This window comes from Vanellus vanellus, assembly GCF_965231255.1.
Source record: "Vanellus vanellus genome assembly, chromosome: 3".
NCBI lineage: Eukaryota > Metazoa > Chordata > Aves > Charadriiformes > Charadriidae > Vanellus > Vanellus vanellus.
The window spans coordinates 64,808,644-64,836,065 of NC_138907.1; the positions used below are offsets into that span (position 1 = coordinate 64,808,644).

General features: G+C 41.4%; 1 protein-coding gene across 1 annotated transcript; it reads right to left on the minus strand.

The window, feature by feature from the left end:
- Positions 1-1,518: 1,518 nt before the first annotated feature.
- Positions 1,519-26,707, minus strand: LOC309669548 (uncharacterized protein; the record flags this gene model as incomplete). The annotated part of the gene is made up of 14 exons (XM_082480249.1): positions 1,519-1,640; positions 2,526-2,651; positions 3,572-3,706; positions 4,628-4,742; positions 6,398-6,526; positions 10,662-10,795; positions 11,897-11,942; positions 12,785-12,910; positions 14,151-14,233; positions 15,301-15,423; positions 20,923-21,042; positions 22,140-22,259; positions 23,187-23,306; positions 26,482-26,707. 14 exons carry the CDS (start codon positions 26,705-26,707, stop codon positions 1,519-1,521), a joined length of 1,725 nt encoding a protein of 574 aa, XP_082336375.1.
- Between the last annotated feature and the right edge of the window lie 715 nt (positions 26,708-27,422).

Sequence of the window (27,422 nt, forward strand, 5' to 3'; positions counted from 1 at the left end):
TTTTCTTTTTTTTTATAACAGTACTGTTGAAGAGAATTTGCAGTTATTAAAAGGAAATGCCTCCCCCAAGCACTAAAACTAAATTTAGAGATTTGAGTTACAGAAAAATGTAATGTTGAGCTCTTAGTTGACAGAATGATTTTATTATTATTATTATTCTTTTATTCTCACTTTTATTCCACGTTTGTAGCCAGTAGCAGCTCTAAAGCTCTACATGCGTGTAAGAGTTACACCGTGGTCAGAAGTACCTCAAAAGACAGGAAACTTCTAAAATGTTTGCATAAGAAACTGTGCTATCTGAGAGCAGATGTTTGCCATAAGAGTGGTTCCAAAATTTCAGTATTCCAGCCAGTTCAATATGAAGCTCCAGGAGGATTCTTGTATTTAAAATCAAGCGTATTGATCAAAGGCGGAACTGGACTACTAAAAGATGATGATTATGTTTATTAGTTTACTATTATCTTACAAATTAAAACCTACCTTAAAAAACTAGTGCCCCATAATTTCAAGGCTCTGTGCTACAATTTTTTCCTGGAAAAATACTGTTTTGATTGGCTAAAAGGTATGTAAGACAGACCCTTTCCCTCTGGAGGAGAGGGAAGGGGAGGTTGTTCAGTATCATGTATACATGTAAGAATCAGTTGAATTTAAACATATTACTACTTTTTTTTGGTTTTATTCTTTAACTCCTTTTGAAATGAAATATCAAAATATAAGACCAGTTCCTAATTTTGCCCAATATGTTCACTTTTTTCCCTGTTGCAAGTACCTTTGGAAATAATTCACCATTTGCAGAAGACAGATTTCAGTATTCAAACACATCTCACCCAAATCTTCCGTGGTAGCTGCTATATTCTGAACATGCTCTATGCAGTGTTTACCTGCCCCAGCGTGCCTTTGCTCTTCTGCTGGCAAGTAGTGCCTACCGTGTAGGCAAGGACCAGCATGAAGGCTTGTCCTGTTCTTGTTTCTTACAAATTTCTTGCAACTTCTGAGTTGTCCCTCAGCAGTTACTGCCTGTAGTAACCTGTTAGTAGTTTACTACCTTTATACTATATGTTTATTCAATTATTTTTCTAAAGTCAAGTCCCTGGAGTGTGCTCTGAAATGAGGGACATGGAAAAGAAACAAAGATGAATGCAGAGTAACCAGTGTACTTGAAAGATGCCTCTTCAGTAGAATTGGCCTGTTATGTGAACAAAACCTCAGGAATACAGCGCTGGTTTTGTGGAGGCTGGGGGTGTGAGGAAGCAAAACCAAACCATGGAAGATTACCCAAGCATACCAGGTGGTTTCCCAACTGTTGGAAGGAATGTAGCTGTAGTCCTCAAGCACACTTAAGGAGCCAGCCAAAGTGTTCAAGGGATTGTCTTTTGACCTGCTCTGATTCTTGTTATAGGAACATCTGTCTTGTATGACGAAATTGCAAGTAGCAGGAAAACTTTAACTACAGTTGTCTTCTCTGAAAGTCTGGGCTCTTGGATCTGTTAAGTTTTCATAAGCCACGTGGATTAAATATTAACTGTCTTCATGGCAAATAGCTGCCCTAAGGAGCTCTTGAGTTTCTTCTGTTTGTTGACGGACTTGCTCAAGGAGTTTGGCGATTTGGCTTTTTCTGAATGCTAATGAAAATTCTGGATCTGAAGAGGAAAAACAAGTGTTAGGCAACCTGCAGATGCTTAGAAAGCTTCTATTTCAGGTTAGATACAGCTGTTTAAGAATGTTCTTATTACAGTGTAAAGTATAGAGAAGGTAGAACAATATTCTTCTACACAGAAAACAGATAGAAATTCAGTTTTCATCCCTATAACCATTCAAGATTGCTTGCTGCTGAATTCTCCTGATACAGATGTCTACAGCTCAGTTGCCAAATTCAGCCTTATGCAACAGATGCACATCAAGACATAGCAGGGTCTTGGCTCTGGCTCTACGTATGTGAAGATACACGCTATATACTATATATATATACGCTATATATTTCCATATTATAATTCTCATCTGTACTCAACTTCTACCCAACCCCCCCCCCAAAAATAAGCAAAAAAATGGAAAAAAAAATCAAGGAACAGAATTTAAACTATGAAAAGACTTCCCAGCTTTAGTACCAGCTAATACTGCAATTTGCTTGTTTGCTTGCTTTATCAAAAGAAACTAAATTTATATTTGCATTTTTTTTTAGGTCGTGTCTAGTGCCAAACATTCTTATATTGGATAAAAACATCTGTACCTGAAGTCCTGTTTCCCTCCTGATCAGAAAGCCTTTAGTTTTAAAGCAAACAAACCAACCAAAAAAACCCTGCCTTTACCATAAGATACTCTTAAAGATACTCTTAGTTACTTAAAAACAGGTAAGGTAACAGCTACCCTTGAGATTATTCTGTTTGCTTAAGTGAGCAGAGCTGGTCCCCAGAGGAGGTTGGCCGGCACTGTGATTTCTGCTATAAAGCAGTGCCTGTTTGCCGCTGGTGGGAGCAGGCAGAGTCTGGCAGCGCACCGGGGGCTCGGCCCAGCAGGCAGGACGTTACCTTCTCGCAGTCTGCAGAACGTAGAGATGCCCAGCTGCTGAAAGCGGATCTCTTGGTGAGCAAGAAAGTTCTTGAGGTAAGCCTGAATCTCCCTGATGTGGCGCTTCAACAAAACCATCATTTTTTCTGCATAAATGGGAGAACAACTGGAGATTAGTAGGAGCCTTTAAAATGCTTTGAAAATTTATTTTTGTAACAACATTTAAGATTGTTAATGACTCATAGAATGGTTTAGGTTGGAAGGGACCTTGAAGATCATCGAGTTCCAGCCCCCCAACTCGTCTGACTTCAGCCACAACCAGCATTACTGCAAAGAATGGCAGAGGACTTCCATGTACTACCTGTTTTCTACAGGTAAAAATAATGCTCTTTTCATTCTCTCTCGCTAAAACTTAAAAAAATACAGGCTACATTCTTAAAAGCCACTCCTGCTAATCTAGTCTAGAATTACAACGGCAGTGTTTGGTTCAGTAAGATGCTTTCCTCTTGCTGGTCAGGGAGCGGAGTTCATCTAAAATTTTGGAACACAACCATCCCCTTGTAATCGTCTCTTCCAACCTCTGCTCCTGTCTGTGGAGAATGCCATCACATTGTATATACTGAGAAGGAGGGCCAAACAGAAAGGTGCAACAACGCCTCTTCTCCGAAACACGTTCTCATCTTTCCCTTGGTAAGGAATGTTTCACACTATCCCCCTTTCCTACTTAAGTTGTTTTTAAGGACCTCGGAAATGGCTACAGACTAGCGCTGCAGAATGGCAGCGCTTGAAGAAGGCAACAAACACCTGCATCAAATCTTTATTCTATGCTGCATTTTCATCCCTTGGCTTTCTCATGTACTCAGGTAGTGTTTTACGTGTACCTAGAGGGTGACTGTAGGGGATTTTACGTTAATAAATTTGTAGAGACCGGATGGAGGATGCTATAGAAATGCCTAAAGGTTGTTCAGTGCCTGACAAATGTTTAAGTCCTTTGGGAAAAGGCTCATTTCACTCCAGACAGCCATAAATATCTTTGAAAGCACAGGTAATGCTGTGTGACAGTTACCGTGACCTATTAAGTGCTGGATGATGGAGGCAGCTTGAAAGGATGGCTCCGTATGTTCCAGTTGGCCAGCCAGTCTCACCAAACACTTTGTCAAGGGCTCATCCATCCATTGGACCATGCGTAACGTGGCTCCTTCTGGAAGACAAGAGAGAGAGTAGTTTGTAAAAAGGAACTCCAGTGTCAAAGAAATGAAGGTGAGAGGTCTGCCAGAAGACATACTGCCTAAACAGGAGATCCTTTACACAGCTGGAGAAGCAAAATAAGTGCTGAACTTGGGCAATAAGCATGTTTAGATTGTAAAAAAGGGTCACGTCCTGAGGTTATGCTCTCAGTAAGACAGGGCCATGGATTTGATTCATAGAAAGGCTGATGGAATTTTATTCTGTTGGGTTTGCGTTCTTAAAGAATGAATCATTTTATGTACGAGATCCACTCTCGCCTAGTGGGCTCAGTCTGTCCAGCAGTTGCTGGCCACTTCTTGCAAAATTAAACGCGACGTATCGCCAGTTGCATGGTGGTTACAAGGGATGCAGGAGATGAAATGTTTGGCAGGCAATATCCAGTGCTGGGACAGGCTGGGAAGATTCACACCGATCCTCTGTGCCGTGAGGAGTACTGTACCTTCCACGGGTGGTAATTTGGCATCTCTTATAAAATCTGCGTGCAATAAACTTAAGGAGAAAAAGCCACTTTGTATTTTAGCCTTTTTCTCCTCTTACATGATTTTCTGCTGTTGTGAAATTAATTCAGCTGGAGAATTGGGTGACATTACAAATAAAAGTAGGCAGGCCATGTACAGCAGTAAAGTTCAGCACAAAGAATTTTGATTAAAAAAATTGTAAGCACTTCAACAGAAAAAAGTGCAAACAATGGAGCCCACGTCTCCTGCCAGTGAGTCAGATCTTGTTCTTCTTGAATCTTATGGCAAAACTCCCAGTGAATTTAAAGGGAAAGACCTGGGCTGTATGCCCACCCGGGTTTCATCGCCCATTAGGATTAATAAAGGGTACATATACTTCTCAGATTAAGCCATTTATGGTGGGATAGCTTCCCTACCTTGCTTTGCCAGCTCAGCAAGGCAAGCTGTCACATAATGAAGAGAGTCTTCTTGAATGTCAGTAGAAAGCATGGTCTGGAGGAGACCTTCAACACATGGGCTCTCAATGATTCTCTGCAACAAGAAAGAAATTCGTCTTTAGCACTTCTGTTACGTTTCAGTGGTGTCCGAGGATGTCAGAATGGAAATGTCTCCTCCCAGATCTACCGCAACCAGGTGACAAACGCCTTGGATTGTTCAGAGGTTGCCTGCTTTGAGACGTTTCCCAGGGCTTACTCCGTCTGTGGGACGTTCTCATGATCACAGATCAGGCTGAGCTCAAAGAATTTCCTGACCTATTGCTGCTGTACCAGGCTGCGCGGCAGTATTAAGCCGTCGTTTGCTCAAGTCTTGCTGCAGAGGTGAATAAGCTGAGTGCTCCAGGGCAAAGCACTGGGAAATGTGGAAGTTTATCAGTTTCTTGTATTTGCCTCCAGGGCTTTGAAAGCTTTCTGGTGTTGAAATGCTCTGACCTGCAGAAATACGAGATGACCTCTCACTAGCAAAGGTGAGTTCTGTTTCTGGAGAGAAATGTTATGAATTCAACATTTCCGTGTACCCCTTATCTTTTAGGTTGAATCCGCTATGCCAAAAGCAGTGTTGGGCAGCGTGTCTCTGTACTGGGATATGTATTTTAGAGACCAAGTTGAAAACAAATAGGAGACTCAGCCTGTGCCGACCTGGATTAAAAGCACATGAGACCAAGGAATGAGTCCTGAATGAGTCACCGGGAGGTGACTGATTACTAGCAAAGTTGAATCACAAAGTTATCAGCTCTCTGGGAGGTCCTAATAATGGAAGCTGCTCACACCTCCATTAGGGAGCTCAGGTGTCTTTCAACAAAAGGGAGTATCTTTTTTTCGTGTGCTCGTTTTATGTTGCAGTTTTTTAACTTGCTGCTTAGAGGTTGAAACTGGATTCAAGACTGCTGCCTTCCAAGCTCCCACACTTTGTTCGTGTCCTGCTGGCATAAAACCAACGCTTTTTTTCCTCTTGTGCTAAGGACTCTTAGGTGTTTTAGGGATCCTTCCTCTGGAAACTGGGACTCATGTCTGTGGATTCACTCGTGCAGTGAGAGCTAAATACATTGCAAGGCACATTATAAAGCTTTATGAAGGTGAACCAGCTCCCTGCTGATAACAGAATAAAGTCAGGGAATTGAAGTGACAAATATGGTATTTTTTTTTAAAGCAAACTTTGAAAGGATGGTCCATTTTAACTCCTACTGTGGGCCTTGAGTTTGAGGGAATCTATTTCCCTGCAAAAACTGATTCACAACTATCAGAAATTCATATAATTCTTAGTTAGTATAAGTGAAAAAAAAATTGGAAATAGTTTTCATTTTGGCTCGTTTATAACAAACCTCAGATTTCCTAGATGGTTCCTTTAATTAGTATGAAATGTCTTTGCTAGAAGTACTTTTTATACCTATGATGTAGTCATTCAAATTAGGTAAACACATCACTTGTATGAAAAAATAGACATTTCTTATTTTCATTAGCATTTTTGTATTGTATTAGAAAAATATGAAAAAAAAAAAAACAACAAACCACCTTTCATTATGGCACATCAGGTCCTTTTATTCACACACACAATTTTATGTAGAGTATCTTTGGCGTATGTTTCATTTAAAAAAAAATAAATAATCTTTCAGTGGGTAATGCTGCTTTGATATAAACATAACTGCAACCTCCCAGGGTATAGTTCAGCGAAAAATATTGGCTACCTACCTGTCTGTTTGTGGAAAGGCTCAGGTTTTTGATGATACAAGCAGTATGGCCAACAATCACAGGGTCTGTTCTGTGCGCTGACAGTAGCGTCCCCAGACTCTGTATTAGCTCAGCACATGCCAGAGTGTCCTGAGAAGAGAAACCAGTATCTCAATTACATCCAGTGCAGACAGCAAAGTGCAACTTCACAGCAAACTGTAGATAGATGGATAGATCTTAGCTCTGAAAGAAGAACATTACTTAGCTCATTTAAACCAACGGTGTAGCAGCTGGATCTAGTGATTTTTCTCTTAAAATATGGTCTACTGACTGGTACTGATCTACAGGGCGCTTGCTATGGAAAGCTGGAGTCCTTAAGGTCTGGTAGTTTATTTTTGTTTGTATCAAACGCTTCCCAGAGGTTGTTGGTAGTCAGGGGAAGGACGTGGGATCCTGACTGGAAGGGGAAGTCGTCAGGATAGGTGTGAAAGGCAAAAGTATGTGGTGAAGTAGCGGCGGCGGCAGCAGCAGTGTGTCCTTGAGTACCTCAGCAATTTACCTCACATACTATAATGGACTGTATGTTTAGATCAGTTTGTGATCAAGCACCAGTTTCGTAACGTGTTCTGAACAGCATCTTCTGAGTTTATACATATGTTTCTCTGCTGTCTAATGGATACTTTAGAGGGACTTTACTGAGTCCCTCTCTCCTTGAATGCAGTCTTCCTCCAGTTACCACTAATATTTGTTGAATCAGATCTTCTGGGTTTGGATTACTGCCCAGGTAGCTTCCTCAATAACAGTATAGATTAAGAGGACAGTGATGTTTATAAAAGAAATCTGATCTCAGCAGGCTTTGGGTTAGCTCTACAGCTAGAAGCAAATGATTTCCTCTTGGGAGCATTTTTTCTTTCAGCCTCTTTCCCTTAGCTCTTTATGCGGTTCTTATGTTTGTTAGTAATGAACTGTATTATTTGTGCTGCTTAGAAATCAAGACACATTAGCAAGAGCGTTCAATATAAAACAAATCATCAATTCTATATACCGTTGAGAAAAATCGCATAATTCTGAAACCATCTATCCAGATGAAATGTCAGGGTCACTGAAGCAGCGTTGAAAGGCAGATGTCTTTAAAAATTAGTTTAACTTGCATCTTTCCTTTACTTAGGTTAAATTACAAAAGTGTATCTTATTTTCTTTTAGTATTAGCTGACATCTTCACTTACGTTCATTTTAGGCACTGTCACAACCAGCAATCCTAAAATAAAACATGAAAATAGATGCACAGGGCAGTGCTATGCCTAAACTCAGGGCATTTAAAGAACCCTATATGCAGATAATGGCTATAAATTTTCTCTAGTTTTATTTTTCTTTCTCTTCAAAGGCAGATATAGTATAATTTTAGATAATCTGATTAAATTACCATTGATGATTGTTTTCTGTGCTTTTGGACCAAGTGTCCCTTTTTCTATTTAATTCCATCAACTACGGTACCCTTATTTGATTTGCTACAGCCCGAGAGGAGGAAATTGTCTACGGACTATCAATGAACTTCCTAATACATAATGACTTCCCTGTCAAACTCTTCTGTTTATTTAGGACCTACATTAGCAAGTGACAGTACTTTAAATTTTGCTGGATCTCTTTTTTGGCTGGCATATGTCTGGGATCCAGATTTTGTTTTCTGGCTCAATCCTGCACAGGGTGAGACAATCACAAAAAAACTCTGAGTGAAAATGGATTGGGTGGTTCAGGTGGATATTGATCTACCTTCTCCTAAGTTCTAAAAAAAAAAAAAATAGAAAAAATTAAAAAACAAAAAAAAAGCAAGGAAAAGCATTCCAGCAGCAGCTGTGCTTACAATTGCAATTCTGCCCTTGCACCCCTTGTCCAGGGATTTCTTGACAAGACAAATATTATCCCCTGCTTAGCAGGTAGCAAGATGGGACGGCAAAGTTATTTTGTACCTGGAGCGGAAAGTCAGTGGCATCATCTGGCGTAGACGGACCCCTGCCACCCTGACTTCCAGGTCTTTGCTCAAAGGAATGTGATTTAAAAGGCTGTTTGCTCACAAAGCCTGACTCTTTCTTTAGTGTTTCAGAGTTGGGCTGTCCTTGGGAGAACTGAATAAAATTCCCCCGGCAAGAGGGAAGTTTTCCAGCGCTTGCTGGGAATCGCTGTCAACAGCCTGGCCAGGGGGTCGCAAAGAAGGGGTTTAAGCAGGGAGAGGAGCTCCTGTGAAGCATTCCCAGGGGGTTGCTTCATGGTAACGAAAGGGCAGATGAATTCTGCCCTATTGTATCCTGGGTAGTATTTGTAATAATTCAAGCATCACTTGACTTGGTTGTAAAGGTTAGCTTTGTTCGGTGGTTTGTTTTCCAACAGCTGTTCCCATGGAGAAGTCCCTCTTTCACTCACTGAGAATTCAGCCTGGGTTAGAGAAAGAAACCTTGAAAAGATTTGAAAAAGAGGCCAGAAAAGGCCTGGAGGTGGGGAGGCAGGATATGAGTAAGGAGAGGTCAGCCTCTTCTCAGAGCGCCCAGGGCTCGCTCGCACAAAGCCGCAACGTTCAGTAGTCAGGGACAGCCGTGTTTGCTCGCTAAAACAAATTTTGAGATGTAGATACTTCTCACTGGAGAATAAACCCTCGAGGGTGACGCTTTGCTCCCCAGCCTCCTGCTGCAGACCCGTTTCCCCCGTGAAGGACGGGCTGTTTCACTGCTGGTGTAACGCGTGTGAGCTCCTGGTGCTTCCGTCTGTTCCGGCTGATGCTGCGCTGTGCCCTTTGCAGCTGCGGATCTGAAGCACCGGTAAAGACACGTTCCAGGATCAGGGAGGAAAGGAGCTGCAGATACTCTTTTCTGGGCGAACAAAAAGTCTAAACGGTGCTTGGGGGCAAGGAAAGCAAACACGACAGTGTTGAAGCCCAACGCCTCCTACTGAGTAGCGTTTTTACTGTGTGAATAGCCTCCGACTAACTTAATGTATTTCAGTTGTAAGCTTCTTGAGAGCAAATTACGTTTTGATTGCGTGAGGCAGTTCGACAGGCAATGAGGACGTTTGGTGCTAATGCAGCCAGCGCAAACCCTATGAAGCCACAGTGCCTTTGCAAAGCTCTGCGCTCTGTCTGCGGCTTGCCAGGCGCTGAGCTTACCCGTTTTTTACATTGTGTCCCGGAGTTAAAGGAGGTGCAATTTGGTTCGTACTGTGCTCTGTACGGGCAACCAAGGTGTAAGGCACCAGGCTTCCGGTACCCAGAGGACATTTCAAATCAGACTGAGTGTATTTTCAGCCATGAGAAGCACCTTAGCCCAGCTGTGGTTACTCGGGTTGTCTGTCACTGCTGCTTAAAGCAATGTGGCAGGAAAGGTTCTCATATTTTTTTGCTTTATCTACCCAAATTCTGACTTTCTTAAAAGGTTATTGTTAGCTTAAGACACCTATCAAAAACCTTTCATATCCGTGTTCCTAGAGACGCCTTTAACTACTGTAATGGAAAAGCACATTTAAAAATAATAATTTGTCAGTCGCTAATCACTGGTTTTATGTGGAGGGTGAAAGTACAGCAGGAGTGTCTGTTTTGTTTATTTGCTGTAGTTTATTTCCAGTCAGACCTCTTCATGTATTTGCAAAGTGTTGCACTGTGGTAAACACTGGTGGTGTTTACCCTGAACGTGGGCAAAAGAACCGTTCTGTAACTATGGACATGAGGAGACACAGGAAAGTCCTGGTGAATTAGCTAAAGATATTTAAGGAGATATTAAGGATTTCAAGTTTTATTAGTCTCCCTTTCTGCCTTGATCCTGATTCAAATGGTGTTAGATTTATGCAAATGTACTTTGGAATAACTATCCGTATAGGGAAGTAAAGTATTTTTGCATTTTATTTTGCACTGATGCACTTTAAGTGCATGGTCTGGAGATGGAGGGGACCATAAGGAGTTGCAGGGAGCGCAGGGTAGTATCCACACATCCAAGGAATCTGACACCCATCTCCCCCTCTGCCCTCCCCTTAGTCCCGTTACAGGTAATGTGATTAACTACAGGATCCTTTGGATCCCACTTGCCACAACAGACAGGCTCCTTGTGTAGTTAGTGACAGGGCAGATGCAGTAGACAAAATCTCGTCAATTTGTGTGGGAGGGAGAAGGGTTGTGAAGCCTCACGGAGTCCATCGGTCATTCATGAATGTGTTTTGTTTGCAGTTTGGCCATAACGGAGCTTCACACCAGGTGGGGGCCAGAAGTACTCTTTCCCCTCTGGTCTTGGGAAATGATGTCCCCTACCTGGTTGTGCGGGTGCTGGGACAGTATCCAGAGTAGAGCGATGGAGGCGCGACGCACATCCTCACAGCCGGATGCCAAGAGAGAGCGCAGCTTGGGTAGGACGTCCTCAGCAACCATCTCAGCCTGGATGTCTGCTGGTTTGGGAAAATGACAGAGGTCAGGGAGCTTCAGAGCACCACGAGGAGACATTCAGGCCCTGACTCATAAGCATTTGACGATAATAATAAGCGTATCAGTGATAAAATTAGAGGGGACCTCCCCATCTCTGTGGGATGGGACAACACTGGATGTTTGGTTATAAAAATAAACCCTCATTTGTTCTGCCTTATTTTGCCAAATACAACCTTGGGAGCAGAATGTAGTTTTGGGCACCCTTTGGTTTATGTCTGAACCTCAGCGAGAAGAAAGGAGGGGAATTTTCTGAGTGCTTCATTGGCCTGAGGCCCGGTGAGAAGGCCCCCGAGCACTACCTGTCTCATAGAGTTACGGTCAGCCAGGGGAGAGATCAGCCATCCTTATACCCCACTTGTCCCTGCAACCTCAGCAAGTGCTTTTGGGCGCTAAAGGTAATGCCAGAGCTGCCAGCAGATGGAGCGGCAGCCCTAAAAGGCCAAGCAGACAGGGGGGTTTCAACCATGCCAAGGAGCTCCACTGCAATTGTGATTGCTTGAAAATGAAGCACCTCTACGTTTTCTAGACGAACAACTCTACCCTGGACCCTGGGGCTCTCGTGCTGAGCACGCCAGTCCCCTGCTTTCATCTCCCAAGTATGCTGTCGAAACAGACCCTGGGCATTTAATAGGATGTGATTTTTTAAGAGGATGATAAATGCTTGGGAGAAAATTATATTTAATGACAGGCAGATTCATGCCTTGGGAGAAGGCAGGTCCCCACTCAAGCAGCAATTTCAGGAGACTTTCTGTCCTAATCAGGTTTAATGCTTAGGAACCATGGAAGGGAGAAAAACTTAATACAGTTGCAAAGGCTGTGTGCATAAGAAGACCTCTGCTGTCTCTCACTTTGTCCAGATCGCCACTTATGTTCCCGTCACTACCCGGGAGCTCTGAGGCTGGTTTAGTTAGTAAACTGCACCTCCCTCTTCCCTGAACATCCAATTAAAATGTAGAGTGTGCTTTTAATATGAAAGGTTCCCAGCCCACTGTGCTCACTCTGAAAGGCAGAGAGAGAAAGAAAAAGAAATAGTGTGGTTTGTTTATCTCCAATATATTGCTTACCACTGGTAGCCAAATTTCTTAGGCAAACACATGCCTGGCTTGAAACCTGCTTGTGCCAAAGAGGAAAAAAAAAAAAAAAAAAGGAAAAAGAGAGAGGGGAAAAAAAGAGCGGTTTCAGTAATGCATCTTCTTGCCTATTGTATGCAAAATAAACGTGACAACACTAGCAAGCTATTACGTTATCTTCAGACAACAAATTTTGGGACATGATTTTTTTTTCAAAGTTTTGATGAATGTTTTTCAACCTCCTCTAGTATCAGTCATCCTGTTGTTGATGAGGAAGAACCAATAGGGTACAGATGTTGGGTTATTTTAGGAATGTCAGATAAGGTATAGGAAAATGAAGGGAGTGAATTTGTCTCATTTGCTTTGCCTCTTTTTACCTCCCTCCTACACAGTCTTTAAATGCTGAACTATGGCTTATTGAAGTTTCTTTGGTGTGGCTCCCAACAAAGCAACATTTTCAAGATGTTATTCTTTGAAGCCATATAGTCAAAGTTATGGATACCAAAAAGAAAAAAAAAAAAGTAGCATAATAGGTGCTCCAGGTACTTTCTGTTGCAGACACAATGATCAAAGGTAGTTAAGAGCCTGGACAGAGCACTTCATACACATAGTTTCAAGTTTAAAGAATACAGGCCGTCCTAATCTAAAGAAAGTGTCCAGGGCTGTGGAACATCTTTAATGATTTCCCTTCTCTTTCTCCATACATTGACCTTGTAGATCATATCTATTGTCTAATATATGCGTCTTTTCTCATAGGAAAGGTGCCACATAGGCACCTGTACAGTAGATAAGGAAAATTGTGCAAGACTGAAAGTGGAAACCCAAGTTCATAGCTCTACTCTGATGCTAAGCCTTTACACAAAGATAAAGCTACAGCTTTACCTTGTCCACAGAAGAGGATAGGAGAGAGATGAGTGTCCGCATCAGGAATCTGTTGCCAGGTCTCAGCATGGCTTCGTGGTGCTGAGCATTGGCTGCCACGTTGCTTAGGGCAGCACAGCTGTAATACTGCAGAGAACCAAGAAAAAGGTAGAGAGAGAGGAGGTCACAGTGGTGACATGTTGAAGAGAACAAAAATAAATTGCAGAAATGCTCAAATTTAGAGGTGATGAAAAGAAAGTACTTTTTCATCTTAAGGGTGCTTTATTGGGTAGATGTGATAACAGCCTGAGAGGGCTTCCTCCAGGAAAAGGGATGCAATCTGCTGTCACTACAACAGCAGTCATGCTGTGGCACTGCATGTTGTACAAACCCATGAGGACCCTGGTTATTGGGGAATGTACTGTGCTGCTGCAGCGACACCGCTGCTGGCACCTAAGTTAGCTCATCTGCATCTACTGTATTATATGTTTACACTGATTTACTCAAGCTGGATGTAGTCATTGCCCTAGCATGCCAAGAGATCGTTTTCAAAGGATGTAAGCATTAATGCTAGGGAGGATTATACATATGAGTATGTATTACTAGGGAGGTATAATTAGAAGAAACAGGTTGAACTGCAGAGAAGGAAGTTTTCAGATGAATCTCAGAGAAAGCGGATGATGCTGAAACAGTTTGCAGAAAGCAATTCCAGAGGGTCCATCACTTCAGACATTTAAAAGAGACTGAATAGAGATAACAAAATCGATGGAGGAAACAATCCTGTACTACTCAGAGGACTGAATGAATGAATGAACTAGAGGATTTTAAGGTTTACAACTCTGATTCATACTTTTTCATCGGCATACTTTTGAACCAAGACTGGCTCTCTGTTAAGTATGCAGAATCACAGAGGTGTCTGCAGTAGGCATAAAATTGGGAGATTTTCCAGACATTTACAATAAGAAGAAAAAATCTTTGCAAGTTATGCCTTCTCAGAACACTTAGTAAAATTGCTTAGAGTGCAAGATCAAAGTTAAGATGCAAAGAAAAAAATCAACAGAGGAAGAGGCTTATTTGCAACCTGTCTGATGATCCAAAAGACATCGGAAGGTAACGACATAACAACTGTGTGCTTGTGTTAGTGTGTGCTGGCAGATGCCTTTCTGCATGACAACTTTCTCCCGTGGAGCTAGACAAATTGAGCAGTTTGAATATGCATTATCTGACTAAGCTGAGTTTCACTGAGATGCCCTCATGTGTTTCCCGTCTTCTCTAGAGAAACCTTCCCTCCTCTCCACATGTTCATTCCCACATGCTGTGGTTTGTGCTCTCCTTACAGTCAAGTCACACTGTTACTGCTTAAAAATCTGACCTGTTTGAGCCATACCTGGACTTCTGAGTCAGGAGATTCCAGCAGCAAAGCAAGAACTGGTAGGGCTCCTTCCTTGCATAGGACCTGTTGGATTTTCTCTGCCATTAAAAAAAAAAAAGTGCTGTTAGCGTGTCTTTTCCCTTCCCTCCCTCTCGTCTGCAGGCACCATTCAAAAGGGATATGCACAACCATGGGATTTGGGAGAGTGGTGAAGTTGTCCAAATATATGCCAATCTGTATGACCAGAGAGTATATAATTTAGAGTTTGTGCAATATAGCAGTACGTAGACATTTTAGCAAAATGACTAGCAGGCTGTCTGATCAATTAAGCCTTTGCTCGTTTTATGCTAAAGACTGTTCCAAGAATCAAAGTCGCTGAAGAAGCTGAAAAATCTCAGGTACAATATTCATCATGATTTCTGTGTTAAAAAAAAAAAAAACAAATTATTTCAAAAATTCTGAATAATAACAGAAGTGTAATAGCCAACTGTATAAGCCCTTGCCAACCATCCCCTTCCACCATATGGAGATAAGAGACATTGCTCACAACTGTATCATTTAGCTGTGTGGGATAATGGTATCATCTAGATAGGTGAGACTTAATGCTGGTTTGTTTCAGAGTTAGTGTATGGTAGTGCACATATTATCGCAGAGGACCAAATACTGCTTCTGCTAAAGCTGTTGGCAGATATCCCAGGAGCCTTTAACGCCTGGCCCATAATAGTTATATTTTGCATCTTCCAACACCAAGTTAGTGATACAAGTTAAATGCTCCTAGAGCTTGACCTTGTTGGACAAGCTTCTGAGACTGCTTCAAAGCGCTAAATGTGCCGCTAACTTTTTTGACTAAGTTATTTCTTCAACAAATGTTTGGGTTTTTTTTCCTGTTTCTTTGACTGGTGATTTTAGTACTTATATTTTAGCCCCTTGGGGTTGAAAATCAAGCCTTCCTATTTTGGTACGAGGCGAAAAAGGGTCTGTATTAGCAAAAGAGAGGCCAAACTGAAATCATCAGCCTCTGGCATCAACATGAACGCCATATGCAAAGGAAATAATTTGTTGCTCAGATACGCTTTTATTCTTACCTTAACCCTTTTGAATTATTTTTCTATCAGTGAGAATTTTTTGTTCAGCAATCTTAGATAAACCATTAGTCAGAAAGTACCTGATCGTGTGAGGTTGAGAATAGCACCAACTGCATTTTGTTGGACTCTGGGATCGTAGGAATTAGCAAGAGACAGTAGGGGGGTAACTCCTTGAGCAGCGCCAATAGCCTCTCGGTTGGACTCTGGAGAAAAGAATCAGAGAAAGAAAGAAAGAAAGAAGAAAGAGATTGCCGTCTCACTGTGAGCCAGGAGCAGAAGAACTAGCAGGACTAGATTTCTTTGGTGTTCACTTTTCCAATTCTTTGGTATATATCAAAATTTCTCTGCATGTTCAAAGGAACCTGTTAAAACTTCCAAGAGCTCAATGGGAAATAAACTACCTCATGATCGCAGCTGTGCTTCTGTTTTGCGACTGAGACAATTAAAATAAAAGGACCATAACTCCCCTTAAACAGGTCGGCATAGTGTCATACTCACCTTGTACCTCTGGTATGTCTGATCAAGCTATCCACAGTGTGCCAACCAAAACCCACATAATTCACTGCAGGTAAGACTGAATTAATTTAGCAGGGTATTATTCAGGGCAAATTTCTCTCTTTGAATGTGCCTGTGTCACTCCTTTGACAGCTACAAACAATGCAGAGGTTTCTAAAGACAGAATTTGACTTAACCACTGGAACCACTTCTTCTCTGAAGTGGAGATGCCTCCTTGCATGGCAGTGTATTAAGTTGTACAGTTGTATTCAACATCCTGGAGTACAAGGAGAATTCAAAAAAGATCTGCGGAGTCCCTTGAGACTCCTAGATGAAAAACTGGGGAAAAAAATAACTATAATACTTAAATAATGCTATAAAATTAACTATATACTATAAAATAATATGTAACATATTTATATATTGTGTATATATGTATACTACATATGATAAAGTCATACTATGCTATGAAATACAATACAATTTAGAAAAAAAATACCTGCTTTTAGTTCTACTCTTTTTGTTTTGGACTTACTGAAAGTAGCCTCAGCTGCGCCCTATAGAAGAAAATCCTTCCATTATGCTCTTCCCTACCCCTCTATCATGAGGCACTCAAAACATTTGCAACAAATAACCTGCTGCCACACTCAGATAACTATGGTCCTTTCCCCTTTACTGTCTTATTTATATCTATACATTTTCTGTATTTGTATCTTATAAGCATTCTAGTGGCATAATTTTGAAAAAAAAAAAAAAAAAAAGGTGTTAGCAGTGGTGTTCTTCGAAGTTGATGAGATTAAAATGGGAATTAGACCAATGAAGAATTTTCTTAATATCTTAGTATTCTGCAAATTATCTTGTAAAAGGAAAAAGCAAAATCCATAGCCTACATCTTTCATTGTTTATTTGAGCCAAACTGCCACTTAAGACCACTGGAGTTTTAGTTGAGTATTGCTTCATTTATGTACATTTCTAGACGGTTTAAACAATGGCCAATCTCTGGAAGTTTGCTGAGAGAAACATGAAGCAGAAGGAAGCAAGAAATCTGAAGGTATTTGGATGAGATCAGCTCTTCAGGTGCCTACTAACTCCGAGAGCTAAGAGAACAAAGCCATTATTTCTATACCTGGAGCCTACATATACTGGGGAACTGGCACACATAGATAATCCAGGATATCTATTCAAGTTCAGCCAGTATCAGTTTAGTATTCCAGGATAAGTCCCCTTCTGCCTTCATATGAACACTTAATACTCAAGAAAATACCCTTTATTCTGGAAAAAGATACTCTAATTTTTGAGCAAGATAATTGTTCTGGGAATAGTCATGCATTTAAAAATAGCTTTTCCACATGGGAAGCTATTATTCTGGTGAAATTTTCTGGCCAATTTTGTAGACAAGCCTTTCTCCAATCTAATCTCCCTGCGTATTGTTCGTTTCCCTCAGCGGAAGCAGAAGTTCTTTTGTGCAGCTCCAACTGATGGAAACCAGTTTGGTGTGATGTTAACTCTAATTAGTTGAGTAAAGAAGAGAGGTTAAAAGATTGAGAATTCAGATATTGCTGCTTCCTTCATTCTTTCACAGAATACACTCCATGAATGTTTGTGAATGTGGAAAATAACCTCACATTTGGGCAAAGGGTTTACAAACGTTCAGACAGAACTTGGGCAAAACATGACAGAATATGAGCCATTTGGGTGCTTCACAGTTTTTTTCTTCCTTAAAGAAACAAAACTGGCTTGATTTAGAAAAGCTTCACATCCATGACAGCTCAAACCATTTTTCTGCCTGAGGGCTCAGAGGTGGTGGTCAACACTGGGAGCCCACAGTGGCAGGATGAGCTCTTACAGCCTGCTGCAGAAGGAGGTGGCACATGGAGACCCAGGCACCACATTATTTTCCCTTGGGTCATTCGCCAGCTGACAAATTCTCCTCTGCAGTCTTTGTTAGTGCCCATTATTGGGGGTTTGCTGGATTTATTTTTACATATGTCATGGGAGTTGGACTAGATGATCTCTAGAGGTCCCTTCCAACTCTGATAATTCTGTGTGATTCTGTGTGATTTTCCCTTATCCTTCTCTCCATTCTCGTTCCAGTTTTGGTCAGATAATGTGGCTGAAAACTATCTGTTTCGTTAAGTTAAAGATGGATGGAGGTATCTATCTCACCAAGATATGTAACTGTACTGTCATCTCCATAAGAGACGTGGCAAGCTAGATTATGTTTCTCTGCTGGACCATCTCTTTATCTAAGTGATGCAATCCTTCCACTGATGCCCCTCACAGTGCTTTTAGAAGGGAACCACATACTCAGATGCTACTCTAAAGTGGGGAAATCAGTAACATCTACTCAAGCCGGGTTTGAATAACTCACCTTGAAACCTGCTTTTATAAATTCTTTCTTTTCACTCTCTGCCATTTGTGTGTTTGAAAATTCTCCTGTCGTACGGTACAACTTTGAATGTGCGCTGCACTCAGTGCCTCCTCCTTGTTTAGCTTAATGCAGATGTTCAGGCCTCCCTAAACCCTTGCTGTGAACATTCAGTTCTGTTGCTATGTACTCTGAGAAGAGTCCTTATCCCAGAACTGGTTTCTTTCACCCACAGATTGAAAAGGTGCAGATAATTGCAAATATGCATGTGTCTTCTTGCTGTGTGGACAAATGCCAGTGTAGGAACAAACCGACCTTCAAATCCTTTTCATCTGAATGGGTTTGTTTGCTGTTTTTATTTTTGGCTACCTATTGCAGCGGGTAAGTACCAGACAACCCAGCTTACGTATACCTTGCAGTCACGTTGTTAAGCAGCTTCACTCTGTACACGGTCTTGAATGTTTATTGCAGCAGAGTTAAGACACATTACCATTCTTGGATCTGGAATTTTAGTCACCTAGAAGCTATCTAAAGGATCTTCCTCATTTGATTTTGCTTCCATATTTATCTTTTTTAAATTCCTCTGAAGCATGAATGGCTTACTTCAAGGACATGGTTGAACAGAATACTTTTCCCAAGTAAGCCCTTTAAGATATCAGAGTCTGCAAGATAAAATTAAAATCAACTCTAGAGAATTGCCTCTTGCGTTAGTCTCATTGCTGTGGTAGCTAAACATAATCTGAAAAAGAAATAAATGGATCCAGTCAGTCTAAATGCTAGTTAAACTGCGACAGAGATCCTCAAAACCGATCTAAATCACAGCCAGCAACCCAGCCCAAGCACTTGCAGGACTGCCTACCTCTGTGTTCAGCAGATGCTTCCCTATCTAGTTTGAAAGTTCCTTGAGTGCTTAATTTGAACTACTTGTGCTCAGAAGTACACTGACACTTAGGGGAGTGTGCAACGGCATTAGGTGACCACCTTCAACAGAGAATGAAGGTGGATTGGATCTGGAGTGGCTGTGGGTTCCCTATACTCTGGGTTCCAAAGACATCTAGGAGCCAGAGTGCCTTTCAGACTAAGGAACATCCTTCGGCGACCAAAGAAGTCGATTTCTCTGTGGGCTGTTTAAAACAGCTGGAGGGATATCCCTCCAGAGATCTTCAGGTGCATAACTCCACTGACCGTACATAAAGAAAGCCCTCCTGGTGCCAAGCACCTAAAATTTTAGTGATACCATGCCTAATTTAGACATTTAAATGAGGCGATTTGCATTCCACACAAAGTAATGCAATATACAAAGTTCTCAACCTGACCATAATAGTATACAAGGCTTAAAAAAAAAAAAGTTTCAAAGGGAAAAATATTTTAAAACCTGCAGATAAATAAAAGATGGGATAAAACGCAAATCAGCACTTTCATGTTGTTGGCTTCTGCTTATCCACTCGCCCTTTGCAATGTGAATACTGAAGTGAGGAAGGAACACTTTCACCACGCTTCTCCCAGCCTTCTGGGATTGCAACTTCCCATACTGGAGAGGAAAGCTGCTGGAATAAACATTAGAGGAAGGGAAATACATATTATTCATGGCTTTTGTAGAGGGCTTTACATGATTTGTATGGTAAAATCACACAATTTGGTGAAAGGTAGAATAAGCCAGACTAACCTGATGACCGTTCTTTTCATAACTGTGGTTGAGCTTATCTGGATTCCAGGAAAATATCTATATCATGATATGAAATATGCACAGTTAAGCAAGAGATGATGGTGATAAATGCAAGCAGTGCATGGTGGATAAGGAACTGGCTAAAAACAAGCTGGCAGCAGGTTTTGCTGAATGGGAATGACCACCTGGAAGAAGACTACAAGTGGAATTCCACAGGGACTGGTCTGCTGTTGGTTTTGAACCAGAAAGATAATACAAAGGTGTGAGTGCAGCACTGTCAACGTGGTGGTGGACTGGAATATTTTACAAATAACAGACAAGTTAGAAGACTGAAGCAACAGAAACAGAATGAAACCTTACAGTACAAAATGTAGGGACATGCATGTGGAAACTTTTGTTGCAGACCCTTAATTAATTGGTGTCTGCTAGAAATAGTAGCAGAGGAGGAGAAAGACTAAGTGATTAAGTCGGCTGCAGGATAACATCACCATGATGCAATCACAAGAAAAAGCAAGTGTTACCATGAGATGTACCACAAAACGTACTTTGTTGGATGCCACAATGAAAGACACAGGTGAGACCCCAGCTGAAATACTGCACACTTCTGGTGACCTCTCTTTCAGAAGAGATGAATTAAAAATTGAATTCTTCCAGCATTTATGTACATCTTGGGACTGTAACAATGCCTGAGGTCTGTGGTATCACAAAACAGTGGATGCAATTGTTATGTTCTGTTTCTGGAATATATCATTTACTCCCCGAAAGGCTATAAAGAAGAATGGAGAGCCTCGCTTACAAGAGGAGTCTTAAATGAGCTTGGCTTTTTCATTCTACTAAAATGAAGGAGCCTCATCGGCATAGACATCAGAGAGGGAGAACTACTGAATCAAAATCCAACATAGGCACTAATTAAGATAAGCTGGTCATGAATATATTTAGGTTGGAAATCAGAAAAAGGTTTGTAATCGTAAGAGAATGAAGGTCAGAAAAACTGAGAAAAAGATCTTAACTGGAATCTCAAGAAGTTGTATTTATGATGTGGGAATACCAAAATTTGCTGCTGCATCTTATGACTCTTAAACCAATTGCAAATGGGTTGTTTCACCTTGAAATAGGATGTAAGAGTTGAATGAACTCGCTGCAGAGGATAAAGGGAAAGAACAGCACACTCACCTGAAACAGCCAAAGTCATGGTGCAGGCACAGGAATTACACTGGACGGTGGGATCCTCTGACTCAAGCAGGTCCAGAATTGGCTCAAGTAAACCCATTTGGACAACTAATTCTTTGTCAACTATTCATAAATTCAAGAACAAATGGACAAACAGAAAGTAAACAGTTAACGCCTTTGTGAAAAAAATTTATCTTCCTTTGACTGCTTTGGGCATCTATATTATGATTATGCAAAATAGACCTAAAATGGAAACAGCCTGAAAGGCACTCATAGTTTGGAGCTTTGTTTGCTTGATTCCTCTTCAGATTCATGAAAGAGTGTAAGAGATGTTCAGAAGGTCCCAAATATTTCTGCTAGCAGTTCTCTTCTCAAACATAAGGTTCATTTTGGAAAGTGCAGCTGCAGCTTTCCAATAGGTTCACAATTTAATCAGCTCCTCCCCTTTTTTCTTCTGAAGTCTACCCTTTAAATATTATTTTGTGCTTGTAAATAGCGACATGATATTATTTGCAGCAAGATTCTTAACAAGAGAAAAGAAAAAAGCTAGATTCATTGGAGACTGACCCTGTCTTCTGCTGTTATGGGATAGCATGATGGAACGACTGTTGTGCCCCAGGTGTCAGGGAGCACAGTAGTAGATGCAATAAGGAACCCATTGACGAGGTGTGGGGTGTTCGTGCCCAGTCTATCAACAGAAACTATTCATCTGCATCTCCCAGATCCTATATCAATTACATTTGCCCTATTAGCCACAGAAGAAAGTAAATTCTATTAAACATTACTTTTTTTTTTAAATCTGCAAGCAATTTAAGACCAAGGTTCAGTTAACAAATAACAAGAAAATAAGCACACTCTCTCATAGGCAGAGTTTATTTCCAAGAGCTGTATCGGTTGCTGTAAAGGGTAAGTAGTGGGCTCTCGATCCAAGAATGAGAATAGTATAGCTGTTCCCACATTGGTCTGGGAGTGGTTTATCAGCCTTTGCACACAGATACAAGATCCCTTGCCACATGATATAATCTAGCTGGAGGGAGCTGACATATACTGGTGCCACCAGAATCTACATGGCTTGCAGACAGAAACAGACTCACACTTGTCTTATCAGGAACACAAAAAATGGAATTTGCATTTGTGTAGACCTGGGTGTGTAGATGTGCCCTCCTTCTGTCTGAGTCTGGCTTTTTCACTTGAACAGAGATGTATTGTTAATTACTCACTATTTCCTTCCAGCAAGAAGTTGACAAGTGACAAAGAAGACATCTGCTGCACCTCCAGGTCAGCAGACCGTAATAAGGCATAGAAGGGTTCCAGATGCTCCACAGGCAGGGGGACGTTCACTGCAGGAATGAGAGGAAATATTCAGAAGACTCATTTTTCACTGCAGTCACATGTTTCTCTTGTTGGTCTTAAGCCTCAGGTACTACCATACATAGGCTGAGTGGTATTCCCCTTCATTTAAATTCCATTGCTACTAGCAAAACAGGGCAAGTTTCCTGAAAAGGTTTTGAATAATCAAGTACTCCAAAAACTTCATGGGAAGGGAAGCAATATGCCTCGCAAACAAACAAGTCATTCCGCCTCATAGCAGGTCCTCGTGTTGTGGCTATCTGCACTTTTTATCCAGCAAAAAATAAACGGGGTAAAGCTATCAAGCCAAGGGCCACAATATTCTCCTTGCAGTAATTTTTAAACAAACAAATAAATAAATAAATCACAGCCTGCTTGTTGCTGGTTTTTCTACGTTTTTGTAGGACCCAAACTCTTGCTGGAATCTTATCTGGCATATCTAGGTTGACTTCTAAACATTAACAAATTACCTCAGGAGCCAAGTTCTCCCACAGAATAGTTGGGACAAAGAAGAATGTCTCCTTCATAAATTTCCACTACAACCTGGCCTCTAGGCCTTTGTCCTCTTCCAAAAATTATGTAATGTAAAACCGTTTCTTTCCACCATAGTTTTGACTGCATTGCTCTCAGGAGATTCAGTACCCATTAACTCTAACTACTTTGAGTTCTGCTGAGTTTTTCCAGAAGTATTACAATGGCATAAATGACAGTCTCACGAGAGATATCTCCTCATAGCGAAACCCAGAATAACTCTGCCTAGATGGCAGTGACAGCATTTCCATTTTCCTTAGCAAACAATACAGCATAAAAGAAAAAAAAAAAGAACCTTGATTAATAAATCAAAGGGAGTTTCACAGTTTGAAAAAATACTTTTATCTATAATTATGTGAAAATTTTCTAATGCACTGAGAACTTACTGTGCTGACTCATATGCAAGTAATAGAGGGCAGCAGACTGCTGTAAACCGGGGTTTTCTGAAAAGGCTAAGGTCCTTAAGGCTTCCAGAGGGTCCTTTCCAAGTGGTGACATTTCAAAACCTAAAGATGTACAATGACAGCACAGACTCAATTATACCTGAAAAGGGTTATTTTACAAACAGAAATTAAAATTTGCAGCCAACCAAACACATAAGGATTTTTGTACTGCAACAACTCCATAGATCACATCCATCCTTATTCTTGTTTCCATAAGCAGAAGCAACAAATAAATCTAGAATAACCTGTCCTTGGTAATAGCTCTTGTGAAGCTCACAAAGCTAGTGACTGAAGCAAGATAAATTAAAACCTTTAGATACTTTTATGCTATCCAGTATAAATGTAGGTGTTCTTGTTCTCAAAAAAAATCTTTATTTTTCCTGATTCATGGAAGATCTTTGCTAAAATTTATCTACCGAACATGGTGTTCTTAGTTATGAGCTACAGAAAGAGTACGTATTTTTAATTTACTACATTTTAAGTTCACTGTGTTTCCTGTCCTGGGTATTATAATAAAGGATTTCAGGGAATAGCAACATGGATTGCAAACGGGCTTGCCTCAGGCTCAAATTTCTAGCATGAGTCTACCTGTTCTCGAGGATGATAGTTCCCCTATGAATAAACCAGATGTTCAAGAATAGCTATCAAGCAATAGCAGTCATGCATGACTTCTGTAAGTCACTATATAATGTACGTATAATGTGTGGAATGGAGCAGCAGAAAGGAAGAAACCTCTGTTTCTTTCAAGTGGCCATTGAACCACTGCTCAATAGTATAAACTGTTGAAAAGGCAACGTAGTATAAATTGACTGATGGAGAACACAATTATAAGATATATTTTTCAGACAATAGATTGAAGCAGTGCATTAAAGATTGAAATAGCTCTATGAACAAGATCTAGGTACTTTACCTCCCATGGGATAAAGAAATACGAGGGATGTGAGGGGTGTGAGCTTTCATGCCTCAGTGCAGAACTCAGCCAGTATCCAAGCCATTAGAAGGTGCTGACATGTCAAGAGTAGCAAACTCCTACCTTCAGGATGAGGTAAGTGGGCTTCACAGAACTGCTTCATATAAAAACCAATTTTGTTTAATAACTAATAATACACACAAAGGAAGGACTAGCCAGCGTGTGCAAGGTTTTAGAGAAAACCCAAAAATCTCTTCATGTGGTTTAATTCTGCTCCTTGCACACTGACTACCTGAATCTCCCACATATCTTTCCATTTTGTTTGGGAGAGTGGTAAAGCAGAACCCACTCAAAATCTTCACCTGCTTATAATACCAAGCATTTGTTGCCCTACCTAACAGCTGAGTATGATGATCAACCATGAAGTCTCTTGTTGCACCCACAGTCTAAATGTTGGCTCCCTGCTTATTACAATTTGTCCAGAACTGAGGATGGGCTTGTTCTACCTTGGAATAAAATACACAGCCAAGCACTAAAGTAAGAGGGATGTGTCTTGGTTCTCTCCATGAAGCTTCCCTGCTTCCATCTGTATTGGCAGCAGGATTTGGCCACTCAGAGAATTAACTTTGGTTCTTATTCCTGAGTGGTGTGTATCTCCTCTCACCGACACTGGGACCTTCTTGAGAGCACACATCGCCATCTGTGCCCTGCTGCCACAGAAGCTCTAAGCTCACTGCTGCTGTACCCCAGTTCCTGAAGATCCAAGACAGATCAGCCTTTTGAAGATCCAGCTCAGAGAGGAAAAGATTTCTCATGAAAACATACATTTATTCTTTTCGGGAAGCACCAGTGAGTGCTGCAAAGGTCCGTTCTGTCCTCACCATTTTTTCCAGACCACCTCTTTGTTGCACCTGATCCATCAACTGAGCTGGGATACTGCCAAGACAGTCTCTTACACAGTCAGGAGCATGGTAGCCTTTGGAAAAAAAAGTTCATCCCTGGAAGATCCCCACTGTACATCAAGCTGAAAGCTCTGGTCCTATTCTGAATATGGAGCTCAGAATTTAGCTGGCACTTAACATTCAGTAATTAGTGAACCATATCAGCAGGACGAGACCCCCCGCATTCATAGGGTAATGACACCAGCTAATACCAGCTGCGGCTAATTCACGCATGTTCCCAACAACCAGCGTCACAGCAATTATTCCAAAGGTTGTTCCATGACAGACCATTTCAAACAGTATTAACTGTGTCACACCAAGGAAAAATGTCTCTCCTGATCCCCCTGACAAGATGGTTTTATGTCCATAAAAAGGCAAGTAGACAAATAGTAGTTTGTGTTCCACCCTTCGCATAAATGAAAGCAGAAGGCTATGCAATTTTGTGTAGTAGCTTTAGCCCAATGTTCTTAAACTTAAAGCAACATACCCAATTATCTGTAAGGCAAAGCAAAACCAAACAAGCAACGGCCCCTGCCCAAGCTTGAGACAAGAAATGTTTTTGAGGTTGGACAACTGACAAAACACACTCATCCAGGATGATATTCTGTGATTGCAGGAGTGAAATAAAGAAGTTTTCCTATTGATATTGTCGTATCTTTGGACAGGATAGCGAGGACATCACCAGTAGATAAACAGGTGAATTAGGGAGGTAGCCTGTAAAGCAGAAGAGATGATACATGAAGAGTTACGGATCTGCTTTGATTCATGCAGAATCCCATGACTGTGTTCAAGCCTTGTGTCTAAATAGTTCGAACAAAAGCATTTAGGCAGACAAGCTGCTTGGAATCTGAGGAAGTCCTGGGACCCCAACAGTGCTTGTCCCAGGGTGTCTTTGACCTTCCCTACGTACAGCACAGACCCCCTCAGTGCAAGTCCAGGTGTTCTGCAGGCAGCCAACGCGGATGCGCACAACTCAGCCCGGACCACACTGCGATTTGCCTACTCACAGCTCGGCTCTCACGGACCATCCAGTGGCAGTACATCCTGTTTCCAGCTTTGTGACCTCAGTGACTGACTTCAAAAAAATAACTTCAGTTACTAGAAGGACTCACTTTCATGAAACATATTTACATGGGTTATGTATTAACAGTGGTGGCAGAGCAAGAAAGTGACTGAACGTTTCTACCTAGACCCAACAGTTAAGCCACTTGAGCCCTTGGTGGCCCAGATAAAAAGAAAATGCTCTGTAGCTCTGGCCTTTCCCACATCACCAAGCTGCTCCGTGCCATGCCAGAGCAGTTCAGCCAGCAACCTGTTTTCAACCCACAAAATGAATTTCCTTGTTCTTTCACAACCCTTTAGAAAAAAACCAACCAAGCCCTCTTACCTGTTTCAATATGCTGCAGAAACTCCTGTGCTGTCACCCTCTCATGAGGCTCCAGGATGGGCTTGTACAGCTGTCTGGCTTTAGAGCTGTTTTGTTTCAAGCAGGAGCATTTGCTTATCAGAGTTAAGCACTCCTTGATACTGTGCACCAAGTTGGAGGACATCCTCTGAACAAAGGCCACGAAGTCCCGCAGCAGCTGCATGCATCGCCCACACAGTTGACCCATTCTTGTTCCAACAGCGGCACAAAGCAAGAGGAAAATGGAGGAGATGGAAAGAGAAGTTTCTTCTCAACTTGTCCACGTTCTGCACCAACTTGCTGCCTCAGTGTTTGTCCTGTCTTACAGATGTTAACACTACACCGTGTGCAGCTGCTGTAAAGCAGACAAGCTGCTGCATCCAAAAAGCTGCATCACACAACAAGGCTGGTTTCTGCAGCTCTCCCAGAGTCTACAAAATGTTATTTAAAAGGCTGGACTGGAGCCAGGTTCAAACACCCTCCCTTCGCTTGAAGAAAAACAAAACGATGACCTAAACTCATTTTATGGAGAACAAACAGAGCTTAACTCCTGAAGCTGCCACCAAAGGCTCCGTGAGGCGAAGAAAGCTCTGGGATAATGGAAAAAGCACCCTCAGTTTTTGTAAGGCAGCTTTCCACATGAAAGGTACGCACCACCTTGTCTGCATGCGTACAAGCTGCAACTGCCAATGGGAGAGGAAGATCAAAAAAAAAAAAAAAGAAAAGAAAAGAAAGGGGAGCACATGAACAGGTTTTTCCAGTTTAAGCTGAAGCACAGACCAGAACAAAGGTCCTGTTGGGCAAACAGCTCATAACTCAGTCAACTGAGACTTCGCAAATCAGCAAGAATAGAAAACTGAAAAACAAAATATACAGCGGAATTTAGAACTATGGTCTCCTCCTGTTGAGCGAATCCTGCAGAG